This window comes from Furipterus horrens, unplaced genomic scaffold (assembly GCF_987537825.1).
Source record: "Furipterus horrens unplaced genomic scaffold, mFurHor1.1.pri manual_scaffold_4, whole genome shotgun sequence".
NCBI lineage: Eukaryota > Metazoa > Chordata > Mammalia > Chiroptera > Furipteridae > Furipterus > Furipterus horrens.
This window is the reverse complement of record NW_028327174.1, coordinates 196051423-196071909: the sequence shown is the minus strand read 5'-3', so window position 1 is coordinate 196071909 and position 20487 is coordinate 196051423. Positions and strand designations below refer to the sequence as shown.

Genomic DNA, 20487 nt, shown 5'->3' with positions numbered 1-20487 from the left:
GTTCACTCCTTTGAGGGAAAGGCCTTCCTCCTTGCCTGACACTCTCTTCCAGCCCAGAAAAGAGCAGAAAAGGCAGGCGTGATGACCTTTTGTCTCTAGAGTTCAAGTATGCAGCAGAGGGTACTTATTTAATATTCAAATGAATTAATTAATGGTATTTTGTTTATATACCCCTTCACTTAACCCATGTCATGCCATGTTAAGATGATCTCTTGTCTGTCTCTGCCTCTCCTCTAAATTCCTTGAGGGTAGTGACTGTCTCGATTTCACCTCTGGATCTCAACAAGCAGCCCAAAGCAGGCACAGAAGAAGGGCCCCATGAATATTATAAAGACTTATCAAGACTAAATAGTATAAATAAGGGAAGACCCTAGAATTTATCTCTAGGCTTCATTGAGACTCAAGTCATATGAATTTCACACCCAACTAAACAGCAGCAGCACCAACTAGTTTCATAAGTGGTTTTATTACTGGTTAGATTTTACAAATTCTGATAATCGAACAGACTTCCACCTTAAAATTCTAAAACAACAAAGCGACCATTGGAGGGGGGTTGATTTTTTCCTTTTTTTTTTTTTTTCTTTTGTCGTTTAAGGACTATTCAAAGTAACAAACTTTTTTTTCTTTTTTTTCTTTTTTTTTTTACATTTTTGCTCTGGTCATAAATATACAGAGAGAAAAAGAGGGAGAAAAAAATGAACAAGTCGTCCAAAGTATGGAGATAAAACAGTATTCCTAAGGCACGTGGCAGTCTTTGAAAATACAGAAGCTCTAGCCAACTTAAATTATTTGTTGTTTTTCCTCGCTCAGTCCACAAAACTGTACAATGACACAAATGTTGTGTTGCAGATAGATCTTCCAAGTAATTCCTCAGTCCGCACCGCTGCGTTAGCCGCTGCGCGATCATTGTCTTCCTCTGTTTCCAGGCGAGATCCTAAAATGTGGTTAGTTAGTTGCTCAAAGCCTCTATTTTAAAATACACTTGGAATTCAACTAAAGATAATTTCTTTTTTAAAGAAATCGTGGGGCACATGGGGGACGCGAGTCATTAGAAAAGGTTGGTAAGAGTCGTTTGTGAGGGGCTGTGAGGCTCGTGGCCCTCCAGGTTGCCAGGCACAGAAGTTAAGACGGACGTCACAGTCGGCAGGGCGGGGCTCGTCAAGTCCGTGAGGGTGGTGGGCGTGCTGGAGGGGCTGAGCGAGGCGTTGGAGAGCTCCGAGGCCGGCCCCGACGGGGTCCCTGTCTGCAGCGCCGCCTCCGTGGACTTGTCCACGCCCGTGCTTTCCTGCCGTAAGAGGTTGCGCCTGAACTTGGCCCGGGCGTTCTGAAACCAGACCTGTGTGGGGTGAGACGGAAGGGCTGGTTAGGGCAAGGCAGGCAGGGAGGCGGGAAGAGCAGCGCGTTCCCCGTGGGGGGGCGTTTAACTCAGAGCGGCTAAGCAGGGTTTTTTCGGAGGGACAAATAGATTGGGGTTGGCTCTATTTTGTTCTTAATAAAATAAAAATTTCCTTTTTCTCCTTGGCTGTTGCTGGGTTTCCCTTTCTGTTAGAAGGTTCCAGAGCCGAGCCACTCTCCAATATGGTAGCCACTAGTCACACACAGCTACTGAGCGCTTGACATCTGACGAGCCCAAGGTGCCTCGTCTGTAAGTGAAAACACACGAGCCATTTGAAGATTTAACATGAACAAAAGGAAGCAGACCATCTTAATAATTTTTATCCTGTTTACATGTGGAAATGATGATAATCTTTTAGATGCGCTGGGCTAAACAAAATATATTCTTAAAATTAATTTTACCAGTTTCCTTTTGGTTTTTTAATGTGGCTACTAGAAGTTTTTAAATGTAAAATTACATATGTGGTCATGTTGCATTTCTTTTAGGCAGCGCTGTTCTGGAAGATTCGTTCCAACCAAATCTTGATTGTTTTTCACAACAGTTGAGAGTCGTTTTTTCAGCAGCTGCCTTTCAGCACACAATAGATCCCACAAGTTCTCGTTGGCACAATTTTTAACGTATTTCAGGGCCACTAAGTCTGGGAAATACTAGAATGGTGTAAAGAACACAGGAATCAGTCAATAAAGAATTACTAAGAGGAAGAAAAAGCCACTGATACCACTCCCCACCACCATAGCTGGAGAAGCCACTGATCCCCAGGACCGTTGGGTTTCAGGTCTCAGGGCGGAGTGGGCAGGGTGGGAACAGCTGCCAGAGTACAGCAAGGCCAAGGAGGTGGTGACCAGCGGATTCCCATTCCCAGCCTGCCACCTCCCAGTACCACTGGGGTGGGGGCATGATGGGTTGCATGGCTGGAACTGAGCTTGGTATGAAAAAAATAGAGACAGATTTTTTTCCTGCAGTGAAGACACACCCACACCTTTGCATATGAGCCTGTACACACTCATGAAGACAACCATAGAAACTCATCTATACAGCACCCACACCTCCCCCCACCAAAATATGCCCACCATCTAACTACACAGAGATCTGGATGCACCCAGGAATCCTCAAAGGCCTAGGAAATCCAGGCCACCGCGGGTGGTAGAGATAGGGTGGGAGGGCTGTATCTCCCAGAGAAAGAAGCCTGAAAGGCAGGGCCCCCTCGCTTCCCTTTGCGTGAGGAAAACACCCGCCAGAAGCTTCCCCATAAAACACAGGGCCTCGGGGAATTCTGCAGATTCTCGGGTGTCCAGCTGCGAATTTCCAGATGTGCCTGCATCTGCCTGTCATCCCAGTGTCTCAGATGGGTGGGATGGGCCGATGCCTGGCTCCACCCTCCCCTGGGGACTAGCCCAGCTACAGGGGCCCGTGGCTTCACACCCACATTTTAGGTGGCCTAATGCAATTTGGGCTCAATTAAAACCACAGCCGCCAGAATTCTGGAGTGAGGAGGGAGACATGACCATGTGAAATTGGGAAACAAAGCTCTCTCCCAGCACACTGGGTTTTCCCAAGAAGAAAGCACATTTTCCCTGGCCTTCCATCCAGAGCAAGCTCATCACCTCTGGGAGGCTTGCAAATAAGTCCATTGCTTCTAAACCATGCTTCCACATGCTCTTCTTGGGGTGGGGAGGTCTGTCCCCACCCAGCCTCAGAACTCTGCAGGGGTGAGACTGTTTCTGGCTGGTCTGGGGAATGGATGACGGAGAAAACAGAAAACGGATGGAGAGAGCCCCACAGGCCCTCAGAGAGAGGAGGTAACTCCCCCTCACCCCCTCATGGCAGGTCAGATGAGGAAGACTGCAGCCTTGGTGCCAACTTTTGCCACTGTCCTGGTCTGTCTTGTCTGTCTGTCCCAGCAGCAGCTGGAACAAGGAGCCCTGGGGGTGGCAAGGGCTCATGGGCCCAGGGATCCAAGCCCTCAGGAACCGGCTGGTTAGCTGTCGGCTGTTTGCTATTCCTCTGTTGTTGCCCCTAACAGTGATTTGTAAACAATGACACCATCTTCCACGAGTGCCTTTTCTGGGTATCTGGTGTTGGGTTTGTTTTTCACCTTAAGCAGGGCTTCGTCAGAATTCTCTCCCAGGTATTTCAAAAAGTTCCCTCCCAGGTGGTTGTTGGGACAGGGACCCTGTCTGAATTATCATCACGTCCCTATGGACATGGCAGAGGGACTGGCAAAGATTAAAAATTAGTAATATGCATTAATAATAATAACACAACATGTAAGGACCTCTTACTATGCACCAGGCATCACACCACCATCTAACATGCACAGTCACGGGTGATCTCCATGGTAAGTCAAGTAGGGGGTCCTATGATCATCATCCCCCACTTTATAGATTTAAAGCCAGACAGGCTCAGAGAAGTGAATTTGCTTGCCCAAGGTCACACAGAGAGCAGCCTGAGACTGGAATCCAGGAATCCAGGACTACCTGCCGTAAAAAGTCCATGCTCTCCCTACCACCTATACCTGAGTGAGTCAGCAAGTGAATGAATGAATAGAGGAAGCAACTGTGGTACAGTGGAAAGAACACTGGATGTAGCTTCCAGTTCTGGTTCTGCTACCGACCAGCCAAATGACCTTGGGTGAGTCCCTTACCTGTAGCCTCCCTCAGTTTCCCCAGCTGTACAACAGAGGGTTGGACCACACCACATGATTGCTATGGCCTCTTGGGGTTCTAACAGGCTGGGATTCCAGGGCAGCTGGAACTGACAGCCCTTTCTCTTCATTTGTGGGGGTGCTTAGCCTGGTGCACAGGGCATCCCCAGTGAGTCCTGGGTGAGTGAGGAAGCCCACATGGCTAGGTGCCCCCTCCTCAGGCACCAGCTGGCCCTGCAGGCTGTGCTTTGCCTCCTGAATCCCTTTCCACAGGATTCCTTCATCAAGGAGAGCAGGAGGGCCAGTGAGAAACCCACTTTGTCCCGCATATCCCCTGCTAGGTCTCTGAGAAAACCAGAGAAAATGTAAAAGCTTCATGCCCAGAGATGCCCACTGTGGCTTTTTTTTTTTAACAACATCAAATTAATGGCTGCATCCAGAGTGTCCCACCAGAAGGACAAGTGGAAGTCATGACACAGCCATTCCACCCAGTCTAAGAGGAAATATCTGACAAATGTTACGTGAGAAAAAAGAATTTTAAAAGTATGTATTGAAACTTCATAATAAAAATGATGATGACTATTGGTCACTCAGTAAGTGTCAGGCACTGTCTAAGCAAAGGTCTAAGCATTTTGCACATATTAACTCATAATAGTGCCTTACAAAGTAGGCACTAATATTATTGCAAGGTGAGGAAATTGAGGCACAGAAACCAACTCAAGAGGTGGAGCTGAGATGTGAACTTGGGCAGGCAAGGTTCATGCCCTTTCCCACTAGTCAACCTCTAAGCTGTACATCTGGATTACTGGTTTCCTGTGCTCTTAAGTGGGTGTTTTTTTTGTTTTTTGTTTTCTAACCTGTCTGCATGGTGGTTCTATTATTCCATATAGTTTTAAAAGGCTTTATGGAACCAAAAAATAATAAGCCCTGGACTGGCTATCATGAACTCTTGGTTCCAGCCCAGGACTACAACTACTTTGCTGTGGGGCCTTGGACAAGTTACTCCACCTCTCTGAGTTTTGTGAGAGATAGAAACATCGATCCACTGCCTCCCGTACATGCCCTGTCAGTGGACTACAGGAAAACCTGTAACCTAGGCATGTGCCCTGACTGGGAAACAAATCCACGACCTGTAAGTTTATAGGACAATGCTCCAACGAACTGAGCCACACTAGCCAGGGCTCTTTTATTTTATTTATGTCAAGAGTTAAACAAGGGTTCTGGGGCCACATAAATTTAGAAAGTGTTAGATTAGATCAAGTTGAATCTCCAAGATTTCTCAATGCCTGTATTCATGCTAATGTGCTCTGATCTCCAAGACAAAGACATAGCTAACCTTTAGCATTTCCCAAACTGATTTGGTCCCAGAATCCTTTAAAAATATTTTTATTATATGGAGAAAAATATAGAGATTAATCTTATCACCATTTTAATGATTGCTACAACACCTTGCTGCACCTCTGTCTCCCCTCTGGAGTGCATGTTCCGGCGGGGCCTGTTCACTCGCTGGGTCACTGCTGAATCCTCGGGGCCTCCCGCCCCGCCCAGAACATGGCAGAAGGCCAGAGTATTTGTTGAATAAGCAAGTGAACAGGAGAAAGCTAGTGTTCTCACCTCCTGAGTTCTCACACAGATTAATGATGACTAACTCGTCATCCCAAAGATGTTTTTAAAATGTTGGTGGTTAAAATGTATTTTCCTTCAACAGCACACCAGGAACCTCTAAGGAGGCCTTCACCCATCAAATCGATCAGTTCATCGCCCCTGCGCTCGACTGTCCCCCTCCCCCCATTCCCAGGAAGGAAGAGAGGCATCAATGAGCTGAGGAAGGGTCTCCAAGTATTTGCAAAACTTAATGTCTTAATGGACCTCTGTCCAAGGGGGGCCACTCTGTCTCCCAGTCCCCTTGTCCACTGATGGAAAGTCAGTATTATGGTTTTTATGCTGCAAAAGATGACAAATCTGAGCACTTTTTATGCAATTATAGCTTTACAACATGATTTCTGCTTTCCTACCAAGACATGGCAACTCTGACCCACTCCCCCCTCCCTCATCTGTCCTGCTGCATTCTGCAGCTAGAGCCAAGGTGGGGGGTCACAATCCCTGCACTGTGCTTCATTGGGAAGAGCTATGGACTCAAGACCCCGGCTTCATCACTTACTAGTAGTGAGACTCAGTTCGAGGGTCCTAGACTCCCTGAATTTCATTTTCCTCATCTGGAAAATGAAGATAATTAAATTTTTGAATGAGTGCCAAAGAGGTTGGTAGACTGAATCGTGCTATGTCAATGTTTGTGAAATTAATGTTCATTGAGTCCCTAATAAATACCTTATAAATTACACTTTATCTCATTTACTCCTTGCAACCACCTAGTGAAATATTATTATTGCCTCCATTTTATAGCTGAAGCCACTGAGGCTCAGAGAGCTGAGTCTGGACCTCACATCAGCTGACTCCAAATTTCAGCAGAGATGGTGCGTCCCAGGACTCCCTCGCTGGTGGTGCTTACACATTACAGATTCACTAACAGGCTGGAAACACACACACACCCCCTACCTGATCCACCTCTGGGAGGACCGCCTCAATCTCAACGTGCCTCTGCTGCGCACTCTCTCTGAAAGGTTGAGGTGGACCACAACCTGCAGGGGGCACCCAAGGCCCAGCACCACTCAGCTGGTGGTAGACAAGCGATGCGGAACCATTTCACAGGCACCTGCTTTGGACCAGCAGGTACCATGCTGGAGCCTTCCCATTCATCTCTCAATTCTAAGGAAGCCTCAAGGTGAAAACTATTATCACCTGCACATCTCAGATAAGGCTCAGAGAGGAGAAGTTTAAGTACCCAAACCACACTGCTGGTCAGAAAGGATTTGAACCAGTCTGTTACCTTCCAAAGACACACTGCCTCACCCAAGTCTGCTCCTATCCCATCTCCCCCAGCTGGCCCATCAGAAGCAGTCAGGCCACCAGGGAGAGGGCCCAGACTCTGCCAATGCCTGGCTCCTGTAACCTCAAACAAATCACTTCATATCACTAGGTCTTAAGCTTCTCATCTATAAAATGGGCAGGAAAACGTTGAAGTAAGATAGATAAGTGACTTGAAAGATAATACTCTGTAAACTACTGCATAATCATGAGCAGCTGTGCCGTTAAGGAATATTAAAGATTTGTGTAGGAGATTTGGAGGTCTTGGAGGATGGAGAAAGTGGTTTGGCTGCCTTACCGGTAGGACCACCCCTGCCCTAAATGATACGCACCCTGGAAGTAGTCACTGCTGGGCTGACTTAGAGGAAAGAGAGTCATGCCCATTGATTGGGTGGTACTGGATCTGGATCTAGCTCTGCTACTTACAGCAAAGTGTGACGTGGGCCAAGTGGAAATCCTTTGGGCCTCAACATTCTCATCAGGACAGTGGGGGAAGAAGGGATCATAATGCCTGACAGTGTGAACTCAATGGGCAAGTGTATTGCACAGGCCTTTCAAAGGGCCTCACACATAACAGAGCCCATAAACATGTATTGATTAGTAGACATACAATAACTAGGTGTTTTTCTCCCTTAACTAGTTCTGTGCCCCAGGTTTTTCTGAGTCCCCATGGTAGAGGGGGCATGCAGGTGTGAAGGGCTCTGACTCAGGACTCTAGGGGAGGAGGGACAGAGCAAGCACTCACCCAGGTTCCTCAGGCGGACCATTCCTCACACACAGGGTAGCTGGTCCCTCCCCTGGTGTCCCACAGAACAGTCCCCACAATTGATCATACTATGATAGACTGAATGTGGGTCTGTCTCTACACCCGTTAGGTGACTTTCTTCAGGACCACAACTGTGGTTCATTCATCTCCGTGTCCCCAGGGCCTGGTGCTAACAGACATTTGGCCAGATGAAAGGATGAGAAATAACTATGCTGAAAATCCGATGTGATCCTAACTCATATAACCAAGCCTCCTGCCCCACCGAGGCCAGCAGAGACTGGGTCCTGCTGGCTCCAGATTCAGACTCAGCTATGGGCACTCACTCTGTTCCTTTTGATCTGGGTAACTAAGAGAAGTATGTGCCCTAAAGATGCCCATTTTACAGGTGAGAAAGCTATGGATCAGAGAGGCTAACTAATTTGTCCAAGACACACAACCAGTGAGGAGAGGAGCAGAACCAAACCCAAGTCTTCCTGAACCCAGCTCTGCCTGACTCCAAGTCCTGCTCCTGTCCCAGCCTGCTCTTAGGGGTTGACTCTCAAAACTGCCCCCAACAACACGCTGTAACGGCAACTAGATAGGGGAAGGGACAAAGTATCCTACTGACCAGGGAAAAGGCAGAGGCCTCAGATCCTCAGTCTAAATTCGCTCAAGGCTGGGGAATGAAGGGGGTGCCAAGGAAGGTCCCCCAATCTAACCCCAAGAAAGTAAAGTCCAAGGGAAACAGACAGGGGTGGGGGTGGAGTCGGAGATGCTGACGGGTGTAGCAGCCTACAGCCTGTCTGGAGCCCAAGCCAGAGGACCCCCAGGCAAAACAGATCCAATTAGGAGGGGCAGGGTCCTCCAGAGGAGCGCAGGAGGCGGCGGGCGGGCCCAGAGAGGCGCATCAGCACCCCATTGGCCAGCCCTCGCCACGTCACCATCACTGAGCCCACTGAGAGACAAAGCTTCCCCAGACTGTGGGCTCTCCAGAGAATGCGGACCCTCACCCGTGTCACGGTCCCATCCCAGCTCCACCACTGTTACCCCCCAAATGCTTTATATTTCCTTTTTTCCTGACAAATCCACAGGAAAACTTAGGGCTACTGCACAGCCCTCTGTCACCTCAGTGTCGCCTCCCCCTGCTTCACCCCTCAGTCCCTGATGACCTGAGGCTAGGGGTGGGCCAGAGTGGCCCTAGCTGGAATCCAAGCACCTCCCCTCTCCCATTGTAGGACAGGATCACTTCATCTGTTAATTTTCATACCCCCAAAAATGTGCATTGCTATCCCTACAATTTATCCTGAGGAATAAATTGGTAAGACTTGCTATAACGGGGGATGTTCTCCTATCTTATTGTATGAGTGGGGACACTGAAGTTCAGTAACCAGAATAATCCTTCATACTAGTTAATATTAGTTAGTTGATTAATCCAGTTAACGGGATTCCCACTGGGCAGTTAAGCATCAGCCACTGTGGTAGACGCGTAACATCCTCTCAATGGCTCTTCTAATAAGCCTGCAGCATAGATCGTTTTTTGTGCGTGTCTGTTTCACATTCGAGGAAACCGAGGCTCAGGGGAGTTCAGTGACTCACCCAGTAAGTAAAAGGAGGAGATGACGAGTTGAAAAGTGGTGACCAAAGGCTCTGCCACCAGTTTGAGTTGCGCAGGAGCCTGGAACTCCCCAAACTGGAGTTTTTAACATCTTTGGGATGATGGACAGACCCTTTGAAAATCTGATGAAGGCTCTGGTTCTGCTCTATTAAGAAAGCATCCTCACATTTAGAATTATACACCTGCAGTCTACATAATTTTATTAACCAATGTCACCCCCAATGAATTCAATTTAAAAAGAAAGCACCCTGATAGGCAAGCGCAACTCTGCTCAGTTTCAGAGATGCCCATGTTCTCCTCCCGCTCCCCCGCCGGCAGACCCGGGAGAGGCCCCTCGGCCCACCCGGGGGTTCTGCCCACATCCACCCTCCTCATAAAACCTTGCTTCTGAGAGAGTCTTAGAAACAACTGAGAGACAGAAGAAAAATCTAGAGAGAAACTTAAAGAGAGAAGCTGGAGAGAGCAAGTGAGAAGCAAGAAGCAGAAGGAAATAACTAAGGGCCAAGAGCAGTTGCCTCAGATGGGCCTCCTGGGATGAGGGGCCAAGGGTGTGGGGGCTCTGGACTTATGTGACATGTTTGAACCTTTTACAATATGAGCATATATGAGTGTCGTCACTTGAGTAATAAATAGCAAATATGAGTTGTTTACAAGTAAGAAAAGAGACCGAGTGTAGAGACAAAGAGGACAGAGGGATACACACCAAAAAAACGGAGAGACGAAAATTGAAGGAGACAGATGTAAAATTAGGGGGAGGAAAGACTGGAATCCAGATAGAGACATAGAGACAGACGGAAGAGAGAGAGAGCGCAGCGAGGTAAACAAAGACAAAGGCGGACAGAAGGAGGAAGAGCCCCCCCAAGGCCCGCAGCCTGCCCGTGCGCTTCTGCCCCAGATCCTGGCAGCCACAGCCGCCCCACCCGCAGCTCGGGCCCCAGCTGACCTGGAGGACCCGCTTGGTGAGGCCCGTCTTTTGCGCAAGCTGCTTCAAGTCCTTGGCGTCGGGGTTGTGGTTAATGGCAAAGTAAGACTTCATGGTCCGAAGCTGGTGGTGCTTGAAGGAAGTGCGCATGCGCTTCGTCTTCTGGCTGCTCGGGTAGGGCTGGTCGCGGTCCAGGTGCTCCGCGTCGTTCTCGTTGCAGCTCAGCGCTACGGAGGGGCCGCAGAGGAGGCAGGTGAACCTCCTGACTCGCCCCCCGCCGCACACTGCCTAGTCCACACCTGCTCCACCCGCCACCAAATGGGGCCGCACTGGGAGAGATATTATCCCCATGTTGTAGATTTATAAGAGAACCTGAGGCGGGGGAGAGTGACCTGCCCAGAGTCGCTCAGCTAGGAAATGCTGGATTCAAACCCAGCTCTAGGAAACCCATTTGGAGCCGCCATGTTACAATGATAATAATACGAGTAATAACAACAACTACCATTACAATCTGTTGATGGCTTACTTGACTCCAGAGGATGTGTGAAAGGGCTTCCACAGGCACATTTTCATTTAATCCTCAAAACCACCTTATGAGTGAGGCAGTATTTTTGCCTTTTTTATTGACGTTGAAACTTCAGAAAGGGAAGTCACTTGACTGAGGACCCAGCATCACAGGGACTTTGGAGCCCAGGATCTTCCTCTTTCCCTCCTGCACTTCCTATGGCGGGAGGTGTGTCTAGGGCAGGAACCTGGAAGTTTCTAACTGACATCTCTCCACTTTCTTTCGTTTGGCCCTCAGTTCCTGCACCCAGAAGTATTGTACGGACATCTGGGCTTCGGGCACTGGGCTAGAGGTCGAATATTGTATTTTGTAGTTTAATCCTCACAGCTGCCCCGTGAAGCAGTTGCTGCCCAGTTTTTACCAATGGGGTGAATGACGCAGGGAAGTTAAGCGATCTTTGGAAATCTCACAGAGTGGCAGAGTCCTAACAGGAAAGGGAAGGAAGCTGGAGGAAGAAATTAACATGTATTTGACACCTACGGTATACTTTTGGCTTTATATACTTCATTACTGCTCAACGGGTGGTTATTGTTATTCACCCCATTTTACAGATGAGGAAACTAACACTAAGGCAAATGAAGCGAGAAGCACCACTGGTAATGGCTGAGCCTAGATTCACCACTGTAGTCCTTGCCTTTTCTTTCCACTACACCACAAAGGCAGGCAAAGATGAAGCATGACTCTTTGGGGAACCCATTCCCATCCAGAAGGGGCCCAGCTGGGGCCTGGCTGCCAATGCCTGGAAGGCACTGGGGGCTGGGAACAGGGGTTGAAACCTCAGGCCTAAGAAAGTTGCTTGGCAACCTGGCAGCTGATTGGGACAGGCAGGATGCCTCTCCAAGATCCCCTCGTCACATCCAGAGCCATTACACATATAAGGTCTCACTTTGGGAAAAGCCTCATAGATTAATTCAGTCCCCCAAAGTGGGCAACTGGGAATGTATCTGGTGCCCCATCACATGCCCACAGCAGAGCTGCCAGACTTAGCAAATATTTTGCCCAGTTAAATTTGAATTTTAGATAAACAATGAACAATTTTTTATTATAAATATGTCTCAAATAATGCATGGGACATACCTATACGAAAATTTTATTTGTTGTTTATCTAAAATGTAAATACTACACGGTATACACTTACACTAAAGAAGTATTCGTTGTTTATCTAAAATTCAAATATTAAATGGGATACACTTACACTAAAAATTTGTTTGTTGTTTACTCAAAATTCAGACTTAATGGGGTATCCTGCATTTTATCTGACAATTACCTCAGAAGTGTTCCCGCTCTCCTGGTCACCTACTCCTTTCTCTACCCAGGTGGGAGTAGCCCCTTGCAGAAAGAATTTATTTGCAAGATGCAGGTCTTGTCCCTAACCTTAGACCTGTCAGCAAGAGGCTACACCTACTAAGGGTCCCTTCCCACAGGTCTCACCCAGGCACTCAAGTTCCCCACCCAGACTGTGTTTTCACTGACAATGCCCAGCGTAGGGGTCCGGCAATTTAAAGGGAATCAGAAAATGACTCCAAACGGGATCCATGGAAACTGCCCTTCCCCCTCTTCAAGGGAGCCACCCTCTTCCTGCCCCTAGTCCCCAGCTCCATTGGGGGTGGGGCAGGCTTCCCCACAGGGGATCGCTGGGCCCCTCCCTCCGCCCAGCCCCTGCCTGGGCCTTGCTGCTGTTAATGAGCTCCATGGGGACCCTGGTGCCCCATGCACCCAAGGGATGTGCCCCCGAGGTCGCCTAGAGTTGGGGGAGATGGTCTGGGGGAGGGAGACAGAAAGGGCAGAGAAAGGAGGAATAGAAATAGAGGTAAAAAAAACTGAGAGAATGAAGAGAGAGAAAAGGAGAGGGGGTAGCAAGAGAAGATGGAAAGAGCCAGGAAAGAAAGAGCAGAAAGAAAAGAGGAAAAGAAAGCAGTGGGGACAGCGAGAACCAGAGACAGCTACAAAGACAGAAAGAAATCGGGAGAAACACAGAGAGCCTGAGGGGACAGTGAGGCCCGGAAATAGGGGGGATGTACGGTGGAGGGTCCAGGGTACTGAACTGAATCCCGGGTCTCAAGGGGACCAGGTCCCAGTGAGGGGGGCCTATTCTGAAGCCGTTGCTGGCTGGGAGTGCAAAAATGGAAAAGGAGGGAAGGGGGAAAAGAAGCCAGCCCAAGGTAGGGAGGCGCAGGCCGGCCAAGAGCGGGGGCAGGGGCTACGCCGGGGAACAAGGCCGCGGGGGAAATGGCAGTTGAGCCCAGATTTGGCCGGTGCCCCAGGCCCCCTCACTCCGGCCCCCAGTGCCGGGGCGGGTCGAGATTCCCCAGGATCGGATCCGGGGAGGAGCAAGGGGCCGAGGGGCGGGGGGGCGGACTGGGCTTTCTCTTCTTTTTTATTTTTTTCCTCTCAATTAGGCCGATTCAATGGAGCTAAAGAGCTCGTAAAATCATGAATAATTTACTCGTGATCTGTTATTAACCCATCGGGTTTCGAGCTCTTGTCGCTGGGACTGAACCTGTAATCAAATCTGACTTCGCCTCATTTTACTAAAGACAAGATTGTAGGTTCAATTGTCTAAATAATGGATTGGAATCAAATCAGTAATTACGCCGCCAGGCACACACACACGCACACACACACACCACGAAGCTGGGACTGGGGGAGGCCCGGGCGTCCGGCAAGTCCACGCGGGACTCCCATGGCCGTGGCGCTCAGACCGGGGCGCACAGTGCGCGGCCTGGGCCCCTGGCGGGGTCCGGCCACCTTGTCCGCTCCCCCAGTCCGCGGGCAGCCCCGCTCTCGGTGGCGGGGAGGTTTCAGTTCCGCCTCTGGGACCGGAGCTGCGCTCTCAGACCACAGGGACAGCCAGAGGAGAGTCGCCGTGGCTACCGCCCCGGAAGGACTTTCCGACCTGCGGCCCAGCGCGCGGCTCCGGCTGCCCTTTGCTCGGCCGCGGTCCGGGCGCATCGACGGCGCCCCCTCCCCACTGGGCCGAGCTCCCCGCGCTTTAACGCGGTGCAGCCTCTCCCCTACCTTACCGTGCCCGGGAGGCATGGGCTTTGCAGGGGGTCGTGCGGCTGAGCCCCCGAGTGCGGAACACTCGCACGAACAGGCAAGTATCCTCACAGTCAGAAACACACACGGACACTTGCCCCGTACACACCGCCCGCGGTCGCACTCTCCACGGTCCCCCTTTTCCAGCCCCTGCCGCCCCATGGCCCACACTGCTACCATTTGTCGGTGCCAAGAGGGACGAAAGAAGAACAACAGCCAGACTTGGGGAAGCCTGGCCACCGGGGAGGTGCGGCCAGGGAGGCGCCCTCTTTCCCAGCCTGGTCCCGGGAGCCCCGAAGAAGCAGCCTCACAGCCACCACTGATGCGCCGGTGCGCGGGTTCCACCAGTACAGGAAGCCGGGCCAAGCTAGGCCAGACACGTTCACACGGGGAAAGAGAAGAGGGGAATGGAGGACAGGGAGACACACGCAGAAATAGTGACAGAGAAAGGGGGACAGAGCGAGCGGAAACGAAAAAGAGGGAGAGGGGCCAAAGAAAAAAGGAGATGGCAGGGGTGGGGAATGTCTTGTAGGGATGCCAGATCCCCTGAAACTCAGCCTCCAGCCACATCCTGCTTGCTGTGGCGCGGCCTCACCAGAGAAGGTAGCCCAACAGCAAAAACCACAAATAAATCTCTGAACCTTCTACCTCTCAATTCCAAACCCAGTTGTGAACCTGTGTACTGGGGAAAACACCCGCTCCCCACCCTCAGTGTGCCCTGTGGCTGGTTGCCTGCTGCTTCCCACGTAGGCAGACCCCACTTGATAAATAGGCGAGGCTTTGTTTGGGGGACCTGGTGTGGACCCGGTTTAGTCTATTTTCAGGGTGGTAGGAGATGAGGGATGGAAGTTTTGGAGAGCGGTACCTCTGGTAGAGCCTTCAACAAACCTATAATCCTCCGGCGTGGACCTGTCTGTGGCTACTTCGCCATCTACCAGATGGGGGGCTGCACTTTCCTCCTGGCTCGACACACCGAGACACACTGGTTCCATGATCTTCCAACAAGCAATTTCGTTGGAGCGAATAGAGAAACCCCAGCTACACCTCATTTTTCTCCTCAGCCAGCTCAGATTTTTAAAGATCAAAATAACCCTGACTTCTTCCCCACCACACCGTCCTGGGTTTGTTTTGCTTTGTTTTGTTTCTACTTGTGCATTAGACTAAGGGGAAAAGGAGGAAGAAAAATCTCTGAATCTGATTCTGTCGCAAACGAAAGAAAGAAAATAATTGCAAATAAACTATCTAGTTCAGAAGCCCAGGGAGTCATAAACCTTTCCCGGGCCGTGCAGACTTTGGGCAGATGTTGACGGTTCAATTTGCCGGGCCCCAGAACCTCTGCAGCTGTCCTGAGTGGGGAGGGGTGCGAGAGGGGGCAGAACTTCTCCCGGAACGGGCTGAGGTTCAAAGACGCCGGGAATGTGAAAGGAGCCCTTCACCCTACTCCCGTGCTAGGCCAGGCCTACAACGGTCTCATCTCCGGGCGCCAGCTTCCAAAGGTCCAGGCTCTCAACCCAGCGCCTTGCTGGCGCCCGGAACTCGAGAGAACGAGCTCCGGGAAAACCGAGACTTGGCGGAGCAGAGGGATCAGGCCGATTTACAACAGCCCGACCTTGCTCAAAGGACCTCTGGGCCCAAGTTTCCCTGAGCCTGCCACCCTCAGGATATTTCACAGGACCGGCGCTCCAAGCCGATTTCGGTGCCCCGGGCCACTGCTAGTCTTTTTGCTTGGGTCCCTTGCTGCCCTGCCTGGCTCATCCATCGCCCCAGCTCCCACCCTCAGTCACGCAAACCCAGAGCCTGTTTGATGTGGGCTCCACTTTGCTTTCTCTATCACTGCACTTATTTTCTGCCTGGCAAAGTGAGGGTAAGACCCAAACCAAAAAGCCTCCTCCAAAAAATTTCTCAGCAACATGGCCTTGCACCAAGGGCAGCAAGACACGAAAGCACCCTCTCATCCTTCTCCAGCCAGGGCATAGGAGCTAGAGCCTTGGAGGTTAAGGTCCCTCCACCAGGTGTGACTGTGCTTAGGGCCTGGGAAAGTTAAGGGATAGAGTACCCAGAGTGCTGTATATATGTGTGTGTGTGTGTGTGTGTAAAGCACACCGAGACTCATTCCAGCTAGGCTAGTGGGGGTGAACACCACGTACTTTCCCCCAACCCTACGGGGGGGCGCTCAGTGCGCCTAGCACTCACCAGCGTTGTAGGCAGCCAGATCCGCCCCAGGGCCAGGGCTCTTGCGCTTCCTCGGCCGCCCCTTCTGCACTGTGCCCACACCGTTGTAGTATGGAAGACCCAGCGGGTTGGGCCCGGCTGCACCCAGCCCTGCAGTCTTGGCTGCAGCTGCTGCAGCTGCTGCCGCAGCCACGTCGGCATGGTTGAAGTGCGCGGGGTACTCGCCCTGCAGCAGCGCCTCGAAGTGCAAGCGGCAGTAGACCAGGCTGTCCTTCATGCCAAAATGGTCACCCGTGGTCAGCATCTTGTTACACGTGGTGCATGTGAAGCAGTTGAGGTGATAAACCAAGTCCCGGGCCCGCATCACCATCTCCGAGGCGGAGATGCCCAGGTGGCAGCGGGCACAGCGCTGCACAGAGAACCGCCTGTAGGAACCATCGAGGGAGGGACTGTGGGGGACACATGGTTGGGTACCCCATATTCCTCCTCCAGGTGCTGCTGCTGCCACTGGGGGAAATCTCTTCCTCAAGATGGGCAACCTGAGTCTCAACTTGGAGGATGGGGGAAGAGGGACTAGATTGTGGCCCAAGTCTAATCCTTCCCTGAAGCACTGTGCCCCCAATCATGTTCATGCCTACAGATTATAAGCTCCCACTTACCCAGAGCCCGGACAAGCCCTAGGAAAGCCTTTACTTGGGAGTGGGGGAGAAACTCTCCACTTACTCTTCCTCAAACTTTACCCCTGCCCCCAAACTAGCGCCTGGGAATCTTACAGACCTTTGTAATTTGGAAGAAACTTAAGAGACAGGGAGAGAAAAAGGGGAGAGAACATATAAACAGACTCTAACCCTAAACCCAGAGAGGAGAAACAAGGAACCTGGAGCCTGTTAGTAATGATTCCGGTTCTTTAATCCTGGCCAGCTTTCACTCCCGTCTCCACGAAAGACCCGGAAATGCCCCCATCCGATCTCACAGCTTTCCCTCCAACTTTGTTCCACACCAGCCTAGGCTGCCTGGATTGGGGGCAGGGTTGGGGTGCGTGTGTGTGTGTGTGTGTGTGTGTGTGCTTATTTCTGTTCCCTCTGGTTGACTCAAGAAACTCCAAAGGGAGAGGGGTGCAAGAAACCCCTAGCCCAAGCTTAGTTATGATCTAAGCTCAGAAGAGGGCAGCTTCTGCTTTTCTCTGGGTCCCTGCACTTCACAGACCCTTCCTAGAGTGCCCTCCAAATGGTTGTTTAAAAAGGCTGTCACCCAATTCGTGCTGGCTTGGAGAAGAGAACCCTCCCTTGGGACTGGAGGGAAAGGAGACAGGCAAGATTGCGTCTGAGGCGGGGAGTCCTGAGGGGCGGTGGGTCCCGAGGTGGGGGGCTACCTGTAGTAGTCTTCCTTGCAGTAGATGCTCCCATCCTTGCTGAAACAGGTGAGCTCTGACTCCAGGTTGAGCTTGCACTCGCAGCACTTGAGGCAGCGCATGTGCCACTGCTTGTCCACCGCCAGCAGGTAGTAGCGGTCCGAGATCTTGCCCCCGCAGCCAGCGCACAGCGCAGCGCGGTCACTGCTGATGGACGGCATGGTCTGCAGGAGGGAGGGAGGCGGGAGACGGCAGCGCCTGCGTCAGCCTGGGACCCTGCCTCTGCTGCCACCACGGGAAAACAGGCGCCCAGAGCTCCCTCCGTAACTGGCCAGCCCTAAACACCAAGAAAACCACCGAGGGTGTGCAGTGCGCTTCCTCCACCCCCGAAAGACCCATGTGCAGAGGGTTCGGAACCCAGGTCCACCCACACAGCCCAAGGAAGCCACAGGCCCAGGCCAGGTTGCTGGCCTGGATAGGTTTCCCACTTCACCTCCTTCCTATCCCCTCTGCCCTTTTCCCAGAAAGTCTCAGGCTATGTTTGGGGATTGACACAGTGGGGACTACCCTAGTCAAGCCCTCCAAAAGCTTCCCCAAAGCTGTTATTTACAGAAGCCACTCACTCGAACGGACCCCCCGAAAAAGGGGTAAGATGACCATTAAAAGTCACCCTCCACACAGACTCGTTTCCAGAGATGCAGAGATCTTGGACCCCAGCCTCAGTGATCTCTGGATCTTTAAGCCAAACGTTTAGGCCAGGGCAGGTCACAGGTCCCAAGATCCTGGGAGATGATGAGTGGGGTGCAGAGGCACCTTCAAAGTTTCTGAGTGCAGGACAGGCCCAATCCAAATAGTCGGCTATCCAAAGTGACAGGCTGAGATAACCGGGAAGAAGGGCTAGGAAACGGAGGCACTGGAGCTGCGGCTCTTACTCTCCTTGCAGAGAAACTTCCCGTGCTCCCCACCTCCTCCACCTCTAAAGGTCACTCCTGGGCCCGGCCTGGGCAACGGTCTGCTCACCTGGCCCCCAGGGAGGTCTGAAGCAAGGAACTGACTATTTGGGGTTGGGCAGGCAAAGCCAGGTGTGGAGATTCGAGTGGACTCTGTTTCTGTGAGATCCAGGCCAGGGCCTGAACTACAAGCCCTGGCCTGGCCAAGCCAAGCCAAATGCAACTGGGCCAGGAGGCCCAGGTGTCGATCAACAAAAGGCGGTGGCCCAGAAGACTTCGCCCCCTGAAAATGCACTGAGGAGGAAATCCCGATTGCCAGAAAGCAAGAGCGGCCAAAGCCGGCTGGGGACCCAGTGCACCCTGTTGGTTTGCCCTTCCCAGTTCTGCCAGCAGCCAGGGCCAAGTGGCGGAGGAGAGAGTGGGGCTGGTGACCAGAGAGTCCCGCCAAGTGCGAAGAGAGCCATCTCAGGCCCCGGGTAGGGCTTCTCTTCCACTTCTGGAGAAGTGCTCTTTCACCCTCCGGGACGAAAATTTCAGTTTCAACCTTGTTTCCCCCCTCCTCCCCAGCAATCAGACTTTCCCCGAACCCGAGGGCCTTGCATCCTGTCCACGGATCCCCAGTGCCCAGTACCCGGCCGAGCGGCACGAAGGGCGCTCCCCAAAGTGCCTCCAAACTTTGGGGAGCAGAGGCGCAGACCAACACGGCCCTGTCCCAGCTTTCGGCCCTACCCGCTGCCGTGCGCCTACCGTCTCCGTGTCGCCGCGGTCGATGGCGGAGCTGATGGCGGGAGCCTCGCTCTTGGCCCTGCGGTCCATCTCGTCGATGACCCCGTGCACCTCGGGGCCCGACAGACTGTGGAACAGCATCGCGGCGGGACCGGCGGGGCCGGGGGCGCGGCTTCTCCGCAGGAGAGCTTGCCCCCCCCCCCCAGCCTCAGCTGCCTGGCGCTCCCGGCGTTAACGGGCCCGGTGCATCGCCACCGCGGCCCCGGCCCCGCCCGAGCTCGGCTGAGTCCCCAGGCCGGGCGCCCCGGGCCAGGACGCCTCCTGCCGAGGCGCGGGGGCAGCTACATCGCGGGGCGCCTGGGCGGCGGCGCCAAAGCCAGGGTCACAAGGGCAAGGGGCTGGGGGGAAAGGAGGAGGGAGACGAGGGCAGAGGTCGGCGCCCGCCGCGGGCGCTTTCACGCCGCGGGCATTGCCGGCCTGGCTTCGGCGCCCCGGGCGCAAAGCAGGAGCGCAAAGTCTGCCCGAGGCGGCGACGGCTGCAGTTGGGGCTCACCCGGGAGAGTGTAGGTGCCCGCGGAGGCCCAGCTGCTTGGACCTCTCCACTCCCTGGGGTGCGTCCCCAGGCCAAGGCGACCCGCTTAGACGCTGGGTGGGCGACTGGAGTAGGGGTTTCTCCCAAGCCAGCGAGCCGAGCCGAGCCACTGGGAGAATTGAAGAGGAGGAGGAAGAGGAGGAGGAGGAGGAGGTAGGGGAGGGGGAGGAGGAAAAAGAGGAGGAGGAGAAAAAGGAGGAGGAGCAGAGTAGGAGGAGGAGTCGCCGGCCGCGGGCCCAGCCGCGTGCAAAGCTCTCCAAGAGCGCGCTGAGCCCAGCCCCGGCTCTGCAGTCCGCGCCAGCCAAGCGTCCGCGCCTTTTCTACAGCCGCGCCTGACATCACGTCCTGCCGCCGCGCCATTGGCCGCCCCGCACCTCGGGCCGCGGCAGCGCGTGCTCCGGGAAGGCGGGAGACCCGAGAGGGAGGGGAGAAGCAAGAGGAGAAGAGCGACGAGATGGTGGGAGCTGGTGGGCGAGGCTGGAGGGGAGGAGTGGGAGGGAGGGAGGGGGTTGTTGGAGTTTTTAAGCTACGAACAGTTTTCTGTGATTTTTTTCGGGAAGGAAAATTAAACCCTCTCTCCCCGCCGTCTCCATCCTGAGAAGGCACAGTCAGAGGATGCTTAAAGAGGACTCACTACGGTCTCCCCGCGGCCCGAAGGAGCCGCCTCCTCCGCACCGGCTGGAGAGGCCTGGGAAGGCGGGCCTGGGGTAGAGCTCCCAGAGCATTAGGCTGCTTCCCGCCCAGTTCTGCCTTAGGGCCTGGCTCCGCGCCGTGGGGGACTGCGGGAGGCTGCGCAGGCCTCTCATGGACCCGGCTGAGCCAGAAAGGCAGGAGACCGCGGGAGC

The 20487-nt window shown here is 52.8% G+C and overlaps 1 protein-coding gene across 2 annotated transcripts; it reads right to left on the bottom strand.

The window, feature by feature from the left end:
* Positions 1-467: 467 nt before the first annotated feature.
* LHX2 (LIM homeobox 2) lies at positions 468-19789 on the bottom strand. 2 transcript variants are annotated; one of them, XM_090276007.1, is made up of 5 exons: positions 19072-19789; positions 17396-17598; positions 16045-16472; positions 10269-10474; positions 468-1336 (listed from the first exon to the last, which is right to left on the bottom strand). In XM_090276007.1, the coding sequence occupies exons 1-5, from the start codon at positions 19189-19191 to the stop codon at positions 1049-1051; spliced, it is 1245 nt and encodes a 414-aa protein (XP_090132133.1). In that variant the 5' UTR covers positions 19192-19789; the 3' UTR covers positions 468-1048. The 2 variants fall into 2 exon arrangements, with proteins under 2 accessions (XP_090132133.1, XP_090132135.1); XM_090276009.1 differs by having other exon boundaries at positions 16045-16448.
* Positions 19790-20487: the final 698 nt, after the last annotated feature.